The following is a 24,121-nucleotide window of genomic DNA, read 5'->3' as shown; positions in this document are numbered from 1 at the left end:
GATCTCTAACTTTGTTGTTCTTCTGTCGGTCAGGCTCTCTGTTTTTATATATACTGTAAGACCTGCAATGATGTTGCCAGGGGCAGAATGATGATGTCACCAGAGGCGGAGTAACACACGCACGCACGTACATACATAGGCTGTGCCCTCCTTACATTTGTGACCTGATCTCTTGATGTCTCCCCTTAGGTAATCTCTGCTCCTCACAGGACCTCCTTCTCTGCTCTCATCTAGTGTGCTAGAAGGGGGAAGAAATTTCCCTTGTTCAGCTATGATCCATAGCGGGGAGCGTGCTTGCGCCTACAGCAATGTGTTTTTACCTTACACTAACTCTGTAGTCACTACACTACCATAGGAACAGCTTCTACGCTCACCTACTGTCTCTTCCCTTGTAAGCCCTTGCTGGCAGGGTCCGGTCTACCAAAGTACCAGACAGTTGCTCGCTAAGGCCGCCTGCACACGAGCGGAAATCCCGCCGCGGGATTTCCAGCGGGATTTCCGCCGCTGAAAGTTTGCATAGGAGTGCATTAAAATACGCACTCCTATGCAGACGGCCGCGGTTTGGCCGCGCGAAATCTCGCGCGGCAAACAAACCGCGGCATGTCCTAATTTTCTGCGGGGCACGCACTCACCCGGCCGCCGGCTCCGGTCTGCGCATGCGCCGGCTGCGCGGCAGCCGGCACATGAAAGAGCCGGGGCCGCCAGGCGCGGGTGAGTACGCGCTCGTCCCTGCAGGCGCTCGGGTCGGATCGCGCGGCGAGATTTCTCGCTGCCGGATCCGACCCGCTCGTCTGCAGGTGGCCTAAGAGTGGACTCCCATGGACATATTTGCGCGTGCAATACTCAGAAAACAGAACCCATACAGTTCAATGGGCTCCCTCACACTATGTGTTTTTGTGCGTGCATCTTGCGCGTGTGAAAAAATGCAGCATGTTCTATGTTTGCGCAAATTTGTGCACAAAAGGCCCCATGGGAGTCTATGGGGAGTGCATTAATGCACACCTGATACCTGCTTAATTGTGCATTACGCTGCGCAATTTCATGGAAAAACCAATACACTGGGAACTAATTAGGCTGCACAGCATTTTTAATCGATGCATGGGTGTGTCCGACACCAAAAGGTCCCCATCAGTGCAAAAGGTACAGTAACATGTGGTAAAACATACGCAAAAAAACCCTTCACAGCACAAAAGCGTTGCACTACTGTATGCATTTTTGCACATACGGCCGTGTGAGTCTGCCTTAACCCTTTCCAATCCACTGTCTGACGTCTGAAGACATTCTGATTGTAGGCTGTACAGCTCCGATGTTGGAAGACATCCGGCAGGGTAGTCTTACTGTATATTACTGGCTGCTCTGTTGTCTGGGGCCTCTCTAGCATGTCACATACCGCAGTACTGGCTCTAGCCAGCAGATGCCGCCATTGTATAATGGCCGAAAGAGAAAGCCCCCTAGGAAACCCTGAATCCAAAATTGGATTGCAAAGGGTTAAGGGTGCTTTTAGACAAGCTGATTTATCGTTTGAACGAGTGACATCGCTCATGGTATTGCGTATGCAAAATTTGCGTGCATAAATACGCTCGTGTGAAGGAGCTCTTTCAAGTGTAAACGACTTGTTACTTTCTGTCCTCCACTGAAATCACATGCAGAAGTACAAGCTGTGCTGTGTGTCGGCTCTGGACCTCCTGATGTGTCCGGCAGGTTTTGGTTTAGACTTTGTATTGTTATTGTAGCCCTATAAGTAACAACCTCCTCCTGTTCTGAATCTGCTGTGTCGATGTTTTAACAACTTTTGCGTACAACGTTGTGGTTGTCGTGACGAATATAGATGTTCTTATAATGGAAATACTCAACATGGACTGAAATAGCAAATTCAAAACTGGTTTGTGAACTACTTGTTTGTTTGAGGAAATATTTGCCTTTTACATTAATTTCATGTTTCATTTTCCAGGAAAAACAGTACTTTTCTTTCCCTGGAGAACTGCTAATGAGAATGCTGAAGATGCTGATCCTACCTCTCATCACGTCCAGGTGACTTGCGTCATGTCCGTAGAATGGTCGTGTTCAGGGGCCACCAGACTCATCCTTGTTACATACTAACGACTTATACACAAACACATTTGCGCACACAATTCACATTGACTCCAGTGGGTTGGGTCACACACGGTTTTCATGCGCATTTCGGACTCACAAAAAAAAAACTGTGAAACATATATTTTTGCAGTGAATTTTGCTCCTGGCATATATGTTTATTGCCTTTAAATGTATATAGATACGTTATTGTCCTGTTTATTAAGTAACTAGCTGTTAGTAGTGTTGTTAACGTTAGTTGTAAAACACTGGGTTAGTGCCGCAAGTGGCATTTAGTATACAGTATGTAATATAACAGTGTATCTATATATATATAAAGGTGAAAGCCCTCGCTGGCTGACTGACTCACCATTGATTCTCTAACTTCCCAGTGTCGTACAAACTTGAGATTTGGCACGACCATTCCTTAAGTCGTAAATAGGAAAAGTAAAGGGGTTACAATTCGATTACTTAATTCTATGTGTGAAAGTAATTGCACCCCTATGTAATATAACTAATATCACACATCTGAACCGCAAAAACATGAAATTTGCCAAAACCATTCTTTACACCCTAATAAGGGGCTTCAACTTCAATATTTAATTCTAAGCATAAAAAACTGTGAAAATCGACGATACGTGACATTGTTCTTTTCTCCAATGTATCGGAAGAGAAGCAGCATCCACGGATATTTATCTCAAAACTTTAATTCATCCAGCATAAAACAACGTTTCAACCATGCTATGGTCTTCAGACCATAGCATGGTTGAAACGTTGATTTATGCTGGATGAATTAAAGTATTGAGATAAATATCCGTGGATGCTGCTTCTCTTCCGATACATTGGTTCTTCCTACTTCCGGTTCTAGTGGATCCAGGACTGGCAAAGAAGCGCGCAGTTTCTTGCCCAGCGGTTTCCTGCCTCTCCATATTGAGGTTTGGCGTATGCTGTCGTCATTTGCTTTCTGGTGGATTGTTCTTTTCTCCGACACCATAGAGCCTAGGGAAGGGATTTTGTATACTAAGGAGAATCTACCTCACCTCTATGTGTGTATACTGAGGAGAATCTACCTCACCCCTTATGTGTATATATTGAGGAGAATCTACCTCCCTCTATGTGTATATACTGTGGAGAATCTACCTCACCACTATGTGTATATACTGAGAAGAATCTACCTCACCTCTATGTGTATATACTGAGGAGAATCCACCTCACCTCTATGTGTATATACTGAGGAGAATCCACCTCACCTCTATGTGTATATACTGAGGAGAATCTACCTCACCTCTATGTGTATATACTGAGGAGAATCTACCTCACCTCTATGTGTATATACTGAGGAGAATCTACCTCACCTCTATGTGTATATACTGAGGAGAATCTACCTCACCTCTATGTGTATATACTGAGGAGAATCTACCTCACCTCTATGTGTGTATACTGAGGAGAATCTACCTCACCTCTATGTGTATATACTGAGGAGAATCTACCTCACCTCTATGTGTATATACTGAGGAGAATCTACCTCACCTCTATGTGTATATACTGAGAAGAATCTACCTCCCCTCTCTGTGTATATACTGAGAATATACCTCCCCTCTATGTGTATATACTGAGGAGAATCTACCTCACCTCTATGTGTATAAACTGAGGAGAATCTACCTCCCCTCTATGTGTATATACTGAGGAGAATCTACCTCACCTCTATGTGTATATACTGAGGAGAATCTACCTCACCTCTATGTGTAAATACTGAGGAGAATCTACCTCACCTCTTCGTGTATATACTGAGGAGAATCCACCTCACCACTATGTGTATATACTGAGGAGAATCTACCTCACCTCTTCGTGTACATACTGAGGACAATCTACCTCACCTCTATGTGTATATACTGAGGAGAATCTACCTCACCACTATGTGTATATACTGAGGAGAATCTACCTCCTTCTATGTGTATATACTGAGGAGAATCTACCTCACCTCTATGTGTATATACTGAGGAGAATCTACCTCACCTCTGTGTGTATATACTGAGGAGAATCTACCTCACCTCTGTGTGTATATACTGAGGAGAATCTACCTCACCTCTATGTGTATATACTGAGGAGAATCTACCTCCTTCTATGTGTATATACTGAGGAGAATCTACCTCCTTCTATGTGTATATACTGAGGAGAATCTACCTCACCTCTATGTGTGTATACTGAGGAGAATCTACCTCACCTCTATGTGTATATACTGAGGAGAATCTACCTCACCTCTATGTGTATATTCTGAGAAGAATCTACCTCACCTCTATGTGTATATACTGAGGAGAATCTACCTCACCTCTATGTGTATATACTGAGGAGAATCTACCTCACCTCTATGTGTAAATACTGAGGAGAATCTACCTCACCTCTTCGTGTATATACTGAGGAGAATCCACCTCACCACTATGTGTATATACTGAGGAGAATCTACCTCACCTCTTCGTGTACATACTGAGGACAATCTACCTCACCTCTATGTGTATATACTGAGGAGAATCTACCTCCTTCTATGTGTATATACTGAGGAGAATCTACCTCACCTCTGTGTGTGTGTATATAGGCTGTAAAGTACATAAGGAAGGTGCCATGGACTGCAGGAATGGAGTCTTTAAGGCTAAGAAGGGGCTACAGCCTCCCATCTACCTCCCCTCTATGTGTATATACTGAGGAGAATTTACCTCCCCTCTCTGTGTATATACTGAGGGGAATCTACCTCACCTCTATGTGTATATACTGAGGAGAATCTACCTCACCTCTATGTGTATATACTGAGGAGAATCTACCTCACCTCTATGTGTATATATACTGAGAAGAATATACCTCACCTCTGTGTGTATATACTGAAGAGAATCTACCTCACCTCTATGTGTGTATACTGAGGAGAATCTACCTCACCTCTATGTGTATATACTGAGGAGAATCTACCTCACCTCTATGTGTATATTCTGAGAAGAATCTACCTCACCTCTATGTGTATATACTGAGGAGAATCTACCTCACCTCTATGTGTATATACTGAGGAGAATCTACCTCACCTCTATGTGTAAATACTGAGGAGAATCTACCTCACCTCTTCGTGTATATACTGAGGAGAATCCACCTCACCACTATGTGTATATACTGAGGAGAATCTACCTCACCTCTTCGTGTACATACTGAGGACAATCTACCTCACCTCTATGTGTATATACTGAGGAGAATCTACCTCCTTCTATGTGTATATACTGAGGAGAATCTACCTCACCTCTGTGTGTGTGTATATAGGCTGTAAAGTACATAAGGAAGGTGCCATGGACTGCAGGAATGGAGTCTTTAAGGCTAAGAAGGGGCTACAGCCTCCCATCTACCTCCCCTCTATGTGTATATACTGAGGAGAATTTACCTCACCTCTGTGTGTATATACTGAAGAGAATCTACCTCACCTCTATGTGTATATACTGAGGAGAATCTACCTCCCCTCTGTGTGTATATACTGAGGAGAATCTACCTCACCTCTGTGTGTATATACTGAGGAGAATCTACCTCACCTCTGTGTGTGTATATACTGAGGAGAATCTACCTCACCTATATGTGTATATACTGAGGAGCATCTGCCTCACCTCTATGTGTATATACAGAGGAGAATGTACCTCCCCTCTATGAGTATATACTGAGGAGAATCTACCTCACCTCTGCGTATATACTGAGGAGAATCTACCTCACCTCTATGTGTATATACTGAGGAGAATCTACCTCACCACTATGTGTATATACTGAGGAGAATCTACCTCACCTCTGCGTATATACTGAGGAGAATCTACCTCACCTCTGTGTGTATATACTGAGGAAAATCTAGCTCACTTCTATGTGTATATACTGAGGAGAATCTACCTCCCCTCTATGTGTATATACTGAGGAGAATCTACCTCCCCTCTATGTATATATACTGAGGAGAATCTACCTCTCCTCTATGTGTATATACTGAGGAGCATCTACCTCACCTCTATGTGTATATACTGAGGAGAATCTACCTCACCACTATGTGTATATACTGAGGAGAATTTACCTCACCCCTATGTGTATATACTGAGGAGAATCTACCTCCCCTATATGTGTATATACTGAGGAGCATCTACCTCACCTCTATGTGTATATACTAAGGAGAGTCTACCTCACCACTATGTGTATATACTGAGGAGAATCTACCTCACCCCTATGTGTATATACTGAGGAGAATCTACCTCACCACTATGTGTATATACTGAGGAGAATCTACCTCACCCCTATGTGTATATACTGAGGAGAATCTATCTCACCACTATATGTATATACTGAGGAGAATCTACCTCCCCTCTATGTGTATATACTGAGGGGAATCTACCTCACCTCTATGTGTATATACTGAGGAGAATCTACCTTACCACTATGTGTATATACTGAGGAGAATCTACCTCCCCTCTATGTGTATATACTGAGGAGAATCTACCTCACCTCTATGTGTATATACTGAGGAGAATCTATCTCACCTCTATGTGTATATACTGAGGAGAATCTATCTCACCACTATATGTATATACTGAGGAGAATCTACCTCACCTCTATGTGTATATACTGAGGAGAATCTACCCCACCTCTATGTGTATATACTGAGAATAATCTACCTCACCTCTGTGTGTATATACTGAGGAGAATCTACCTCACCTCTATGTGTATATACTGAGGAGAATCTACCTCACCTCTATGCGTATATACTGAGGAGAATCTACCCCACCTCTATGTGTATATACTGAGGAGAATCTACCTCACCTCTATGTGTATATACTGAGGAGAATCTACCTCACCTCTATGTGTATATACTGAGGAGAATCTACCTCCCCTCTATGTGTATATACTGAGGAGAATCTACCTCCCCTCTATGTGTATATACTGAGGAAAATCTACCTCACCACTATGTGTATATACTGAGGAGAATCTTTCTCACCTCTATGTGTATATACTGAGGAGAATCTACCTCCCCTCTATGTGTATATACTGAGGAGAATCTACCTCACCTCTATGTGTATATACTGAGGAGAATCTACCTCACCTCTATGTGTATATACTGAGGAGAATCTACCTCACGTCTATGTGTATATACTGAGGAGCATCTACCTCACCTCTATGTGTATATGCTGAGGAGAATCTACCTCACCTCTATGTATATATACTGAGGAGAATCTACCTCACCTCTATGTATATACTGAGGAGAATCTACCTCACCTCTATGTGTATATACTGAGGAGAATCTACCTCACCTCTATGTGTATATACTGAGGAGCATCTACCTCACCTCTATGTGTATATACTGAGGAGAATCTACCTCACCTCTATGTATATATACTGAGGAGAATCTACCTCACCTCTATGTATATACTGAGGAGAATCTACCTCACCTCTATGTGTATATACTGAGGAGCATCTACCTCACCTCTATGTGTATATACTGAGGAGAATCTACCTCACCTCTATGTGTATATACTGAGGAGAATCTACCTCACCTCTATGTGTATATACCGAGGAGAATCTACCTCACCACTATGTGTATATACTGAGGAGAATCTACCTCCCCTCTATGTGTATATACTGAGGAGAATTTACCTCACCTCCGTGTGTATATACTGAGAAGAATATACCTCACCTCTGTGTGTATATACTGAGGAGAATCTACCTCACCTCCGTGTGTATATGCTGAGGAGAATCTACCTCACCTCTATGTGTATATACTGAGGAGCATCTGCCTCACCTCTATGTGTATATACTGAGGAGAATCTACCTCACCATTATGTGTATATACTGAGGAGAATCTACCTCACCTCTATGTGTATATACTGAGGAGAATCTACCTCACCTCTATGTGTATACACTGAGGAGAATCTACCTCACCTCTATGTGTATACACTGAGGAGAATCTACCTCACCTCTATGTGTATACACTGAGGAGAATCTATCTCACCTCTATGTGTATACACTGAGGAGAATCTACCTCACCTCTATGTGTATACACTGAGGAGAATCTACCTCACCTCTATGTGTATACACTGAGGAGAATCTACCTCACCTCTATGTGTATATACTGAGGAGAATCTACCTCCCCTCTATGTGTATATACTGAGGAGAATCTACCTTCCCTCCATGTGTAATCACTGAGGAGAATCTACCTTCCTTCTATGTGTATATACTGCAAGGCTGTATAGTACATAAGGTAGTGGCCATGGACTGCAGGGATGGAGTATGCCTTTAAGGCTAAGAACAGGCTGCAACCTCCAGTCTTGTGGTAACATTGAACAAAAAAGGGCATTGCCCTTAAGGGTATAAAGTGAGGAGAGTGGGAGGGGTGGCACATTCTGCAGAGGGACATCGCACATGCAGTCTGAGGAGAATCTAACGCTCCTCTATGTGTATACGTATGTTATTCCTCACGTCCTCTGAAGTAACCACGACTTCAGAAAATGTTTCCATGTGAACAACAAGTAAAGACCTGTACTGAATTACCTTGGCCAAATCCGGGTATATCAGCTAGTTTTGAATTAAGTAATATTTGTAAAATGTTATTGAAGTGTAGAACAAGAATGTTTCTAGAGAACAGAGGGGCAAAATTATTAATGTTATTTCACCTAAAGCTCATCATAAAATGAACCAAAATTTGTGCATAATAGTGCATTAGGTTTTAGATCTATTTACGAAGCAAACACACCAGAAAGAATAAACTACTGTGCTTCAGGGTCAAAGGGCTGGGGTTTAAATGCAGCAACATGTGCCAAAATTTCGACAGGAACTAAGCCAACCAGTAGATGGTAAAAAAATGGACAAAAGTGTTTATAGCAGCAGCCAGGCTCATCTTCCTGTCCAGCCACTACTCAGACGCCTCTGCCCTGTGCCGGTCACTGCACTGGCTGCCCGTTACATACAGAATTCAATTTAAACTCGCTACCCTCATCCACAAAGCCCTCCACAGCGCAGCGCCCCCCTATATCGCCTCCCTCATCTCAATCCATCACCTAGCCCGGGCTCTCCGCTCTACTAACAAAACCAGACTGAGCGCCCCTTTAATTCGAACTTCTCACTCCCACCTCCAAGACTTCTCCAGAGCTGCACCGGTCCTCTGGAACGCACTACCAAAGGATACCTGGGCAATCCAGGACTAACAGAACTTCAGGCGTGCTCTAAAAACACACCTCTTCAGGGAGGCATACCGCATTCCCTAAACAAACCTCTCTGTACTCCGCCTGATAACATGCTCCCTGACCTACTGACTGCAATCCATGCTAGCCATCATAAGCCGCTCCTGCAGTCATACCGATTCGGCCTTCACACTGCTAAATGTCTGACCATTGTCTGTGTGTATAACATCCCTCACCCTCCACCCCACCATACCGGGCACATCTCCACCCCACCATACCCTGCCCATCTCCACCCCGCCATACCCTGCCCATCTCCACCCCGCCATACCCTGCCCATCTCCACCCCGCCATACCCTGCCCATCTCCACCCCGCCATACCGTGCACATCTCCACCTCGCCATACCGTGCACATCTCCACCTCGCCACACCGTGCACATCTCCAGCCTCTTTACCTTCTGTATCACCCCATTACTTGTAGTATGTAAGCTGGTTGGAGCAGGACCCGCACCCCCATTGTTTCCATCAGCTGATTACTATGTAGCCGTGGTTCTGTAATGTTTGTACTTTTGTCTTTCTGTATCCCCCTGTCTATGTAAGCGCTGCGGAATATATTGGCGCTATACAAATACAGATTATTATTTTTTATAGCTGTACAAATTTGTCACCCAGAATGACCCACTGGCAATCCACACGCAGCCATGCCCTCCAACACGAGGCTTTGCCCATTTGGTGAAAAGTTGCGAGGCCCAGTGTAAATGCCCTAAAATTCCAACTTTTGTAATCCAGAATTCTGGTAGACAGGCAATAATAAATCTGCCCCAGTGCGCCTAATATTCATCAGTATTAGTAAATCTGCCCCAGTGCGCCTAATATTCATCAGTATTAGTAAATCTGCCCCAGTGTGCCTAATATTCATCAGTATTAGTAAATCTGCCCCGGTGTGCCTAATATTCATCAGTATTAGTAAATCTGCCCCAGTGTGCCTAATATTCATCAGTATTAGTAAATCTGCCCAGTGTGCCTAATATTCATCAGTATTAGTAAATCTGCCCCAGTGTGCCTAATATTCATCAGTATTAGTAAATCTGCCCCCAGTGTGCCTAATATTCATCAGTATTAGTAAATCTGCCCCAGTGTGCCTAATATACATCAGTATTAGTAAATCTGCCCAGTGTGCCTAATATTCATCAGTATTAGTAAATCTGCCCCAGTGTGCCTAATATTCATCAGTATTAGTAAATCTGCCCCAGTGCACCTAATATTCATCAGTATTAGTAAATCTGCCCCAGTGCACCTAATATTCATCAGTATTAGTAAATCTGCCCCAGTGTGCCTAATATTCATCAGTATTAGTAAATCTGCCCCAGTGTGCCTAATATTCATCAGTATTAGTAAATCTGCCCCAGTGCGCCTAATATTCATCAGTATCAGTAAATCTGCCCCAGTGTGCCTAATATTCATCAGTATTAGTAAATCTGCCCCAGTGTGCCTAATATTCATCAGTATTAGTAAATCTGCCCAGTGTGCCTAATATTCATCAGTATTAGGAAATCTGCCCCAGTGTGCCTAATATTCATCAGTATTAGTAAATCTGCTCCAGTGTGCCTAATATTCATCAGTATTAGTAAATCTGCCCCGGTGTGCCTAATATTCATCAGTATTAGTAAATCTGCCCCAGTGTGCCTAATATTCATCAGTATTAGTAAATCTGCCCCAGTGCGCCTAATATTCATCAGTATTAGTAAATCTGCCCCAGTGTGCCTAATATTCATCAGTATTAGTAAATCTGCCCCAGTGCGCCTAATATTCATCAGTATTAGTAAATCTGCCCCAGTGTGCCTAATATTCATCAGTATTAGTAAATCTGCCCCAGTGTGCCTAATATTCATCAGTATTAGTAAATCTGCCCCAGTGCGCCTAATATTCATCAGTATTAGTAAATCTGCCCCAGTGCGCCTAATATTCATCAGTATTAGTAAATCTGCCCCAGTGTGCCTAATATTCATCAGTATTAGTAAATCTGCCCCAGTGTGCCTAATATTCATTAGTATTAGTAAATCTGCCCAGTGTGCCTAATATTCATCAGTATTAGTAAATCTGCCCCAGTGCGCCTAATATTCATCAGTATTAGTAAATCTGCCCCAGTGTGCCTAATATTCATCAGTATTAGTAAATCTGCCCCAGTGTGCCTCTATATTCATCAGTATTAGTAAATCTGCCCCAGTGTGCCTAATATTCATCAGTATTAGTAAATCTGCCCCAGTGTGCCTAATATTCATCAGTATTAGTAAATCTGCCCCAGTGTGCCTAATATTCATCAGTATTAGTAAATCTGCCCCAGTGCGCCTAATATTCATCAGTATTAGTAAATCTGCCCCAGTGCGCCTAATATTCATCAGTATTAGTAAATCTGCCCCAGTGGGCCTAATATTCATCAGTATTAGTAAATCTGCCCCAGTGTGCCTAATATTCATCAGTATTAGTAAATCTACCCCAGTGCGCCTAATATTCATCAGTATTAGTAAATCTGCCCCAGTGTGCCTAATATTCATCAGTATTAGTAAATCTGCCCCAGTGTGCCTAATATTCATCAGTATTAGTAAATCTGCCCAGTGTGCCTAATATTCATCAGTATTAGTAAATCTGCCCCAGTGCGCCTAATATTCATCAGTATTAGTAAATCTGCCCCAGTGTGCCTAATATTCATCAGTATTAGTAAATCTGCCCCGGTGTGCCTAATATTCATCAGTATTAGTAAATCTGCCCCAGTGTGCCTAATATTCATCAGTATTAGTAAATCTGCCCAGTGTGCCTAATATTCATCAGTATTAGTAAATCTGCCCCAGTGTGCCTAATATTCATCAGTATTAGTAAATCTGCCCCCAGTGTGCCTAATATTCATCAGTATTAGTAAATCTGCCCCAGTGTGCCTAATATACATCAGTATTAGTAAATCTGCCCAGTGTGCCTAATATTCATCAGTATTAGTAAATCTGCCCCAGTGTGCCTAATATTCATCAGTATTAGTAAATCTGCCCCAGTGCACCTAATATTCATCAGTATTAGTAAATCTGCCCCAGTGCACCTAATATTCATCAGTATTAGTAAATCTGCCCCAGTGTGCCTAATATTCATCAGTATTAGTAAATCTGCCCCAGTGTGCCTAATATTCATCAGTATTAGTAAATCTGCCCCAGTGCGCCTAATATTCATCAGTATCAGTAAATCTGCCCCAGTGTGCCTAATATTCATCAGTATTAGTAAATCTGCCCCAGTGTGCCTAATATTCATCAGTATTAGTAAATCTGCCCAGTGTGCCTAATATTCATCAGTATTAGGAAATCTGCCCCAGTGTGCCTAATATTCATCAGTATTAGTAAATCTGCTCCAGTGTGCCTAATATTCATCAGTATTAGTAAATCTGCCCCAGTGCGCCTAATATTCATCAGTATTAGTAAATCTGCCCCAGTGTGCCTAATATTCATCAGTATTAGTAAATCTGCCCCAGTGTGCCTAATATTCATCAGTATTAGTAAATCTGCCCCAGTGCGCCTAATATTCATCAGTATTAGTAAATCTGCCCCAGTGCGCCTAATATTCATCAGTATTAGTAAATCTGCCCCAGTGTGCCTAATATTCATCAGTATTAGTAAATCTGCCCCAGTGCGCCTAATATTCATCAGTATTAGTAAATCTGCCCCAGTGTGCCTAATATTCATCAGTATTAGTAAATCTGCCCCAGTGCGCCTAATATTCATCAGTATTAGTAAATCTGCCCCAGTGTGCCTAATATTCATCAGTATTAGTAAATCTGCCCCAGTGTGCCTAATATTCATCAGTATTAGTAAATCTGCCCCAGTGTGCCTAATATTCATCAGTATTAGTAAATCTGCCCCAGTGCGCCTAATATTCATCAGTATTAGTAAATCTGCCCCAGTGCGCCTAATATTCATCAGTATTAGTAAATCTGCCCCAGTGGGCCTAATATTCATCAGTATTAGTAAATCTGCCCCAGTGTGCCTAATATTCATCAGTATTAGTAAATCTACCCCAGTGCGCCTAATATTCATCAGTATTAGTAAATCTGCCCCAGTGTGCCTAATATTCATCAGTATTAGTAAATCTGCCCCAGTGTGCCTAATATTCATCAGTATTAGTAAATCTGCCCAGTGTGCCTAATATTCATCAGTATTAGTAAATCTGCCCCAGTGCGCCTAATATTCATCAGTATTAGTAAATCTGCCCCAGTGCACCTAATATTCATCAGTATTAGTAAATCTGCCCAGTGTGCCTAATATTCATCAGTATTAGTAAATCTGCCCCAGTGCGCCTAATATTCATCAGTATTAGTAAATCTGCCCCAGTGTGCCTAATATTCATCAGTATTAGTAAATCTGCCCCAGTGCGCCTAATATTCATCAGTATTAGTAAATCTGCCCCAGTGTGCCTAATATTCATCAGTATTAGTAAATCTGCCCCAGTGTGCCTAATATTCATCAGTATTAGTAAATCTGCCCAGTGTGCCTAATATTCATCAGTATTAGTAAATCTGCCCCAGTGTGCCTAATATTCATCAGTGTTAGTAAATTTGCCCCGGTGTGCCTAATATTCATCAGTATTAGTAAATCTGCCCCAGTGTGCCTAATATTCATCAGTATTAGTAAATCTGCCCCAGTGTGCCTAATATTCATCAGTATTAGTAAATCTGCCCCAGTGCGCCTAATATTCATCAGTATTAGTAAATCTGCCCCAGTGGGCCTAATATTCATCAGTATTAGTAAATCTACCCCAGTATGCCTAATATTCATCAGTATTAGTAAATCTGCCCCGGTGTGCCTAATATTCATCAGTATTAGTAAATCTGCCCCGGTGTGCCTAATATTCATCAGTATTAGTAAATCTGCCCCGGTGTGCCTAATATTCATCAGTATTAGTAAATCTGCCCCAGTGTGCCTAATATTCATCAGTATTAGTAAATCTGCCCCAGTGCGCCTAATATTCATCAGTATTAGTAAATCTGCCCCGGTGTGCCTAATATTCATCAGTATTAGTAAATCTGCCCAGTGTGCCTAATATTCATCAGTATTAGTAAATCTGCCCCAGTGCGCCTAATATTCATCAGTATTAGTAAATCTGCCCCAGTGTGCCTAATATTCATCAGTATTAGTAAATCTGCCCCAGTGCGCCTAATATTCATCAGTATTAGTAAATCTGCCCCAGTGTGCCTAATATTCATCAGTATTAGTAAATCTGCCCCAGTGGGCCTAATATTCATCAGTATTAGTAAATCTGCCCCGGTGTGCCTAATATTCATCAGTATTAGTAAATCTACCTCAGTGCGCCTAATATTCATCAGTATTAGTAAATCTGCCCCGGTGTGCCTAATATTCATCAGTATTAGTAAATCTGCCCCAGTGTGCCTAATATTCATCAGTATTAGTAAATCTGCCCCGGTGTGCCTAATATTCATCAGTATTAGTAAATCTGCCCCGGTGTTTGAAATCCGTAACTCGCACAATGGAAATGATTGGATTGCTGTGATTGCTAAAAACAATTCTTCATCTTTCAGTTTAATGTCTGGATTAGCAACAATGGATTCAAAGGTTTGCGGAAGAATGGGCCTGATAACGATCACATATTATCTCTGGACGACCTTTCTGGCTGTTGCAGTAGGCATCATCTTGGTGATTTCCATTCATCCTGGTGCCGCAGCGCAAAAGGAGGATCATAGTGGTGGAAAGCCTGTCCTCAGCTCTGCAGATGCTTTACTAGACCTAATAAGGTGCGTGAATTACTGCTGATACTGCGCTGTATGGACCACCTTCCTCACTGCTTTAGCTGCATATACCTGGGGGGAGTTTAGATCATATGAGACAGTTTTCTGGTGTGAATTAGTCACAAGTTTTAGTGCAGGCCACACTTGCACAAAAATTTGTGACTATTTTCAATTTTCTATGAGTAGAGCAAATGGGCCCAGCCTAATGCACTGACACAATCCAGGTGCGCGATATATACAGCATGCGCTAAACACTCCGCGCTCAGTATTTGGTCTTCCTGGTCCCGTTCCATGTTCCTGGCTGGCTCCACCATCCTGCTTTATGTCTGCTCTTACTCCTAGCCTGTAATTTCTGCTGCATCTGGCAACCAATTGATGAATCTATACTGGGAACTGCAACTTGGGGGTCATTCTGTATTTCGTAGCAGAGTCTACACCACCTCACAGGGATTGAGAATAAAGACCCCAGTGTAGTCAATGTAGAACACTATGACTATGCATTCTCAGGTTCCTGTCTAGCCCCTGAGCCTCATGCTCATGGGAGGACCAAGAGTCCATATATACACTTGCCCAGTTCTGAAGAGTTAGTTGGTGAAGGATATGTGTAGCCATAAGTGCAGACTGCTGGTTACGGGATGGCTTCATCCCTGAGTCTGAGGCAGAGGAGAGGTGCCAGATACAACGCTTATTATTTCCCAGGGCTGGACAAGCAGTATAGGAATTTGGGGTAGAAAAGTGGTATCTCTAGCCACCAGATTCTAAAATCCAGATGTACGGACATGGACTGTATGGAACACCACCTTGTTTGCCTGAACCTCCAATAAAAAGGTAGTTTTGCTGTTTAACTCTTCCCGTGACTCCTGGAGCTAATTCCCACTAGGGTAAACCTACACCATGCTGCAAAACCCTCCAGAAACCAGCGCCCCCACCGTCATTCTTATTTGTAGCATGATTGAGTGAGTCAGAGTACATTACTGCCCCTTCGTTGTGGCATGCTGCAAATTGGCATCACAAACTACAAGCACCACTTTCACTCTTAACATAACCCGTTGGGAGTTACAGTACATAGTCACTGTGACCTCCAGCTGGTCCCAAGTCCAGCTCATCCCATAGCTATGATAGTCCATGCTGACGGGCCACTCTCATCTCCAACCTGGAGGTCGCAGGGCTCTTCCTGAAGCTCTTTCACACAGCAGGCTTCCTGGGATTTTCTTGTGCCTCCCAACCTTGCACCGACCTCTTGTATTTGCTGCTCACTCCACCACAGCAGTCAAACACAACAACTTACATGCCATACCCTGTCTTTTATACAAAACACTGGCACCACTACATGGGGTGAGACATGCTCTAGTATTTTGTGAGGTCTGCTACCTGTGTCTGCCGCCTTCTTGGGGTTCCAGGCAGACGTGAGCATCGCTCTGCTTCTCCTGTGTATGGACTCTATATGTCTGTTTGCTTCCAGTACTAAGAGAGTTAACCAGTTCTCTGGCTCTCAGCCCAGCTGTGGGGTTAATAGGCATTATTTTCCTATTTAAGCTGGGTTGCGGCATTTCTTCCTTGCCTGAGAACTGTTGTTGTGTCAGTCTCTGACACCCAGCTTTCCCAGGTTGCTTGTTCCTATCTTTATTGTCGGTTTGATCCTATACCTGTATCTGTATTCTGTTTATTGGTTGCCCCCTGTCTCTGCACCTTATCTCGTTTTGTATGTTTGGTTCTGTCATCCTGCATAGCTTCCCCACTCCTGTCTTCTCAGTCTGCCCTTTGTCTTGTATGTTTTCTGCTTCCTGACGTTTGTTTCTTAGCCTGGTGTCAGCCTGCTCCAGTCACCCAGCTTAGGCATCCTGTACCTATTCCTGTGTGTACCTTTGTTTGCCATCTGATCCTGTCCCTGATCTTGCTTGTGTCTTTGTGCACGTCTGTCTGCTGCCTAATCCAGCCCTGGTACCGTTCCTGGTTCCATGGTTTGTATAGCCCAGTCCTGTGGTATTTGTGCACCCTGTGCCCAGTACTTTGCTCCTGTTTTCCATTAGGGATAGTCAGGCCAGAGAGTAAGACAGTGGGGCTGTTCTTATCAGGATGCCTACCCCACTTATAGGCAGGGGTTCCCCCATCTTTCTTACTGACTAAGGGCGAGATTTCACATCTGACCACCAGGAGTCCGCTGCAAGCCACAATGGGAGTAGCTCAAAAGCCAAACAGGTTGGTTGGTCCAGTGGGTCTGCATCTATGTCCATAACATATTTATTCATTAGATGCCCAAGCTTCACACAGCATAGAGCAAATAGTCATGTAAATCGCAATCAGTGCATGGCACAAAAAGCTGACTTTTTTTGGAGTCCCGTGTGCACAGGGTCAGATTCAGATTTTTGTGCCTCACACACTATTGGCTTCTTACCTGGCCAACTAGAATCTTACTATCCAATAATGAGGGACAATAACCAGCTGTATGTACATGGATAGTCTGCTTTGCCTTGCATCCCTAATCACATTGCAAGGCCTGTTAAAAGGTCAGATATTGACTCATATACTAGCTACCTTTCCAATGGATAAATCATAAAATGGTAGCGTTGGAAGGAACCTCCAGGGTCATCTGGTCCAACTGCAGCGACCGAGAACCAGGCCTTCAGCTGGAAAAGACAGTGTGGTACAAGATGGCAGGGGTTCACGGTGGCTCTACCATCCTCTCTTCAAAGAGTGATCATAAATGGATGCACATCCAAGTGGAAGAATGTATCAGGTGGGGACCACAAGGCTCTGTCCTAGGCCCAGTGTTGGTCAACATTGTTATAAATGATGTGGAGGAGGGAATTGTGGGAAAACTCATCAAATTTGCTAACGACACAAAGCTAGGAGGGATAGCGAACACTAGGGAAGAGAGAGGATTTAAAAAGATCTAGAAAAGCTTGCACAGTGGGCGGCGACTAACAGAATGGTATTTAACAAGGAGAAATGCAAACTCCTACATCTGGGCAAGAAAAATGAAAAAAGCACATACAGAATGGGAGGAATTGGGCTAAGCAGCAGCACATGTGAAAAAGACTTGGGTATACTAATAGATCATAGACTGAACATGAGTCAACAATGTGATGCAGCAGCCAAACAGGCAAACACAATTCTGGGATGTATTAAGAGAAGCATAGAGTCTAGATCACGGGAGGTCATTATCCCCTCTACTCTTCCTTAGTCAGACCTCATCTGGAATACTGGGTCCAGTTCTGGGCACCCCACTTTAAAAAAGACATAGACAAACAGGAGCAAGTTCAGAGAAGAGTTACCAAGATGGTGAGCGGTCTGCAAATCATGTCCTATGAGGAACGGTTAAAGGATCTGGGAATGTTTAGCAGAAGAGAAGGCTGAGAGGAGACTTAATAGGGGTCTACAAATATCTGAAGGGCGGTCACAGTGCAGAGGGATCAGCCCTATTCTCATCTGCACAAGGAAAGACTAGAAGCAATGGGATGAAACTGAAAGGGAGGAGACACAGATTAGATATTAGACAGTGAGGGGATCAATGAGTAGAACAGGTTACCACAGGAGGTGGGGAGTTCTCCTTCAATGGAAGTATTCAAACAAAGGCTGGACAAATATCTGTCTGGGATTATTAAGTGAATCCTGCACTGAGCAGGGGGCTGGACCTGATCACCCTGGACTCCTGGAGGTCCCTTCCAACTCTTAAATTTTATGACTCTATGGTACCCCACTTGGTACATTCTTTCAACTGAATGTGCAGTCATTTATGACCACTGTTTGAGTACAATCACTCAGCCAGTTGGGAATCCACCTACCATGTTTTGCCGAAAATAAGATCCTGTCTTATATTAATTTTTGCACCAAAAGAAGCACAGGGTCTTATTTTCAGTGAATGTCTTATAATTAGGGATGATATACGAGTAATGTGCCTTAGCCGAGTATCTCCCCGCTCGTCCCTGAAGATTCGGGAGCCACCGCGGTCGGGGAGCTGCGGGGGAGAGCGGGGAGGAATGGAGGGGAGATCTCTCTCTCCCTCTCTCCCGCACGCTCTCCCCTGCTCCCCGCCGCAACTCACCTGTCAGCTGCGGCGGCTCCTGAATTCTCAGGGACGAGCAGGGAGATACTCGTCTAAAGCACATTACTCGAGCGAGTAGTGCTTTAGCGAGTATACTCGCTCATCCCAACTTATAATACCTACCTAGCAGGCACCGTCCGGGCCCCTCCCACTGTTCCACACAGTTCCGGCCTCCAGCAAGCTATTGCTCTGATTGGCTGAGCCACGGTGCTCAAGAGCCAATCACTTTGGTACTCGTTGAACCAATCACAGCTGTTGAATGTGGGGTTTTCGAACCCCGTTACCAGCAAGCGATGTTCGGTCGGCGGCTGAGAACTGTACGGAAGCCTGCCGAAACTGCGGAGACCCGAGGGAATGACCCGCATGGCACCTGCTAGGGTAAGTATTGCTTTCTTTTTCAGGGCAGGGTTATATTTTAAGCCTCCAACTCCCCATCCCCCCTCCCGAAAATCAGTGTAGGGCTTATTTTAGGGGACAGTCTTATTTTCAGGGAAACACATATTTCATCATTTTTTCAATAAGGATGGTATGAGATACATTGTCAAATGCTTTGTTAAAGTCAAGATATACTATATCTACCACATTTCCCTGATCAACCCAGTCAGTCATTTTGTCATAAAGGAAATTAGATTAGTCTGGCACGACTTGTTTGTTACAAACCCATGCTGGCTCTGGTTAATTACTCTTTTTTTATCCAAGTACTTGCATACATGCTGTTTAATAATCTGTTCAAAGATCTTTCCCGGTATGGAAGTCAGGCTCACAGGCCTGTAGTTTCCTGGATCCACCTTCTTCCCTTTTTGGAAGATAGGGACAACATTTGACCTTTTCCAATCTTCTGGGACTTCTCCCGTTCTCCAGGAATTTTCAAAGATTATGGCGAGTGGTTCAGCAATTGCCTCCACTGCTTCCTCTAGTATCCTAGGATGTAATTCATCTGGACCTTGAGATTTGAATTCATGTAAGTTAGCTACGTGTTCCCTCTCTATCTCTCTATTTATAGATAGCCTGTTACATCTACTTTCTGAGAGAAAACAGATACAAAATAGGATTTTAAAAGTTCAGCCTACTCAACATCATTCATATCCAATTCACCATTTTCATCCTATAGCATATTTGACTTTTCTTTTACTTTCGACCCCTGCAGCGAGCTGGAGTTGGCAGATATAACTCAAGTGGTTTATTCCTATCTCAGACCCGGTCATGGTGGTGGCTACTCTTTGTGGAACAAAGGCCTGTGCAGTGGAGGGATCACACAAGGGTGGCTAGAAACCACAGTAGTAACGGTTCCATGTGCCTCAGAGTATCAAGCAATGATGAAATAAAGAGTCCATGAGCTTTGGTAAAACCAGAGGCACATGGTTTACTCTGCACTTGTAGGATTAATAAACAATTCACACTTTGCAGATGTTACAGACAAAGACAACTTCAACTGTTTTGCTAGTAACATGCATAACATTGATTCCTTAATTTTCTTTCCTTCAATTAGGGAAGACAGGGCCGCCAGTCTAAGTTATCTGGTGGCTGCTTTAGATGGTCATTCATGAAGGAATAAAGGGAAATAAATGGTCTCTCACTTTTTCCTAAAAACGCTGACTTCTAACCTAGCCGGGATAATATCCACTCACGATTTCTAGGCCTGTTCTCTTTCCCGGCTTCTGCGGAGTATGCCCTGGGTTGTATCTACAATTAGTCAGGCGGTAAATATAATCCCTTCCATGAAAATCATCCCTGAAAAAAACAAAAAAATTCTTTACTCACTTCTACACTGCTCAGGTGCATTGTCCGGCTGGCTCTCCTGCACTGCTGTCCAGCACTTTCAGCAGGCGGGGATTTAAAAATCCCCGCCTCCTGAAAGGGCTGTGCTGATTGGCTGAGTGCTTAACCAATCAGCACAGCCTTTTCAGGAGGCGGGGAGTGTTTTCACTTGCTCTGTGTAGCGCAAGAAAAAAAACCGCTAGTGGGTGTCCACCCTAAGGTCCCATAGAGGACCAAAGGCTCTTTCCCCATAGAGCATTGCATCATTGCTACTATTTAGGGTGGCTTCACATGGGTGTATGTATTTGCGCTATGAACGTGGTTGATTTGTGCACGTACCTGCATATTTTAATGTACTTTTTGTGCACTCAGGTCCTGTTGATCTGCGTGTGCAACACATCGCCGCTCTGATTTAAAAGGCTATTTAGCCTAATGAGGTCTTTTCTTCACAGTTTTGTGCATTTTTTTGCACATCCCCTTGCATATTGCATGGACCGCTATGGGGCCCTTATGGGGCCCTTTGGCATGTTCTATCTTATGCATGTGCAAAAAAGGTGTTGTGAATGAGTCTGCTGAAATCCATGGGTTCTACTCTTTGCGTATTGCGCGCACAATATGCAGAAAATAGACCCCACTGATTTTAATAGGTTTGTTCACATTTCTGTATTTTGCGTACGCATTTTGGTCACGCAAAAAAATACAATATGCCTATTTTTCTACGTTTTGCAACCAAAGTTCCCCAAAGATGTTAATTGGGGGTGTGCAGATGCGCTCGTAATACGCAGCACTGCGTGTTCACACACCATCAATGGGATTTGGAACGTTTTTCTATGCACTATGTATTTGTGCGTGTAAAAATACCGCCAACAGGTAGGAAAGCGCAGCGCTGCAGCGTATGCCGGCCTGCGAACACACTGCCTATCCAGGGACTGAAATACGCCTACGCCCGCGTGATGGACCCCTGCATGAGATGGGGGGGTGTTTATTGTGACTGCTGGACACTGTCCTAAGATTGTGATATAAATGTAGCTTATGCCATCGCCTTTTATGCTTGATGATGGCTGTGCAGCGACATTCACACGGCCAAGAGCACGAAGTCGCCCCGACAATCTCGGCCCAATATCATGCTTGCAAGGTGCATTTTTTGCACGCCGATGTGAAATTGCGATCCGCAGGCGCGTTTCACACATCAGAGGATCGCAAGTATTTCCAATTGACTTCAGTGGGAAGCATCACATCGCATGCACACAACACAAAGTATACGAGTGCCATGCCATGTCTTCTACGGTCCCGAGGGAACATCCAAAGATAGAACATGCTGAGATCCTCGCGGCAGCGCTCATGTGAATAAGTCGCCTCAGGCGAATGGAGATCACCTTGGTGTGAGGTTTGTGCGAATGTAGCCATACGGTCAGAACGTTCCCTCATGGAGGGTGAAGCCTCGCCCGGCCTCCATGACTTCTGCTGGCAATCACTCATATGTTTGGGTCTCTGCGGAGTTTCTGTTCTCTAACTTGTTTTCTTCTCTCTTCTCTGAATTCTAGAAACATGTTTCCTGCAAACCTGATAGAAGCTTCATTCCAGCAGGTAAATCCGATTCTTCTTGGATGGATTCGCATCGTGTCGGTTCGTCAGAATTCAGCATTTCAGATGGTTCTTGTTAGTGAATTTGAGAAGAAACCCCATTAATTGTGCCCAAAGTATAAGCTGCTCTATCGCTCTACGTGTTTGCGCAGTAAAGCTCCCCTGAGGGCGGCTTCAGATCAGCGAATGGCGCAGTTCTTTGAACGAGTGTATTTTGCATGTTCACCGCTCGTTCACAGGGGGGAGAATCACCCCACCCTGATTTAAATGGCTAATTAGCAAAACGAGGTTCCGGTGATGAGGGGTATGCGCAGCGTTTAACGTATACCTGTGCGTGCAGATCTGCGTGTTTGCGCATCTCCCATTGACCTCTATGGGGCTTTTTGGTGCGCAAAATAGAGTTTTTGAAATCTTATCATACAGAGAGAAACTGTATAACCCAAATGGTCAAACCGCTCATTGTCTGTTCTGCGTAGGCATCAAAAAAGCTACTTGCACAAATGCGAAATATATCCATCCGGCCGTGTTTACTCCATGGATGCCAGAAGCCGGCCTGGAGACTCTGTATCGCCGTCCTTTTGGGTTTTTTCCGTCTATGGGGTTAACAGTCCTGATGCGCCATGTGACTCATAGGTAGTCTATAGGTAGTTGGCTTTTCCTCTGTTTAGGCACCTAGATATCGGACAGATCAGCAGAGGGAATCCTCTATAGATGACATTTTGGCATTCATCATGAAAGTCCAAACCTAGCTAGTCTAAACGTCCATTCTAGGAAAATCAAAGATAGCAAGCAGTTCTGTATCCGAATCCACTTCTGGTTCCTGATGAGTCCTATATGACGAACAAACAAACAGAACTCTATATAACTATAAAGAACAGAGCGGTTCACGAATGCGACCTGCACACAACATAATCATATACTTCCACCCGGTTGTTAGCACTCCACATGCATGCGGTGACTGGTATACTTCACTGCCGGGTCTTGTATGTAGAGGCACCATCCATGTGTAGCGATCGTTCCGCACTATCTGCCAGAAACGATCCACTACCACTAATAGTCCAAACAGGGGTCCCCTCGGCACGGGTTGGGTCCCCTCGGCACGGGTTGGGTCCCCTCGGCACGGGTTGGGTCCCCTCGGCATGGGTTGGGTCCCCTCGGCATGGGTTGGGTCCCCTCGGCACGGGTTGGGTCTCCTCGGCACGGGTTGGGTCCCCTCCCTGTTTTGGGCATTTTCACGTTAGTCCTTGAATAGGACTTTTTAATAATATGCACAATAAAGGTTATGTTTTAGGGGCCCACACAGTGATTAAGTTATATGCTCCATTCTGGGATCCCCTCCGCTTCAATGATTCCATGGGTGCCAGACGGGTGCGGTTGGTCTACTTTTTCTCAACTGCATAATATAGGGATTAGAGATGAGCGAACCTACTCGTTTCGAGTAATTACTCGATCGAGCACCACGATTTTCGAGTACTTCCGTACTTGGGTGAAAAGATTCGGGGGGCGTCGGGGAGCGGGGGGAGACGTGGCAGAGCGGGGCGTAGCAGCGGGGAACAGGGGGGAGCCCTCTCCCTCTCCCCCCCTCCCACTCCCCACTGCAACCCCCCACTTACCCACGGCGCCCCCCGAATCTTTTCGCCCGAGTACGGAAGTACTCGAAAATCGCGGCGCTTGGGCGAAAAAGGGGCGTGGCCAAGTACTTCGCTCACCTCTAAT

The 24,121-nt window shown here is 44.1% G+C and overlaps 1 protein-coding gene across 1 annotated transcript in view; it reads left to right on the top strand.

The window, feature by feature from the left end:
• Positions 1-24,121, top strand: part of LOC136573688 (excitatory amino acid transporter 5-like) — a 94,188-nt gene that overhangs the window by 33,766 nt on the left and 36,301 nt on the right. The window contains exons 2-4 of the mRNA XM_066574951.1: positions 1,952-2,031; positions 14,812-15,024; positions 22,366-22,408. Of these exons, the coding sequence (XP_066431048.1) occupies positions 1,952-2,031; positions 14,812-15,024; positions 22,366-22,408 (336 nt within the window). The remainder of the gene's footprint in view (positions 1-1,951; positions 2,032-14,811; positions 15,025-22,365; positions 22,409-24,121) is intronic.

This window comes from Eleutherodactylus coqui, chromosome 7 (genome assembly GCF_035609145.1).
Source record: "Eleutherodactylus coqui strain aEleCoq1 chromosome 7, aEleCoq1.hap1, whole genome shotgun sequence".
NCBI classification, from domain to species: domain Eukaryota; kingdom Metazoa; phylum Chordata; class Amphibia; order Anura; family Eleutherodactylidae; genus Eleutherodactylus; species Eleutherodactylus coqui.
Note: the sequence above shows the minus strand (reverse complement) of the source record. Positions and strands in the feature narration are given on the sequence as shown.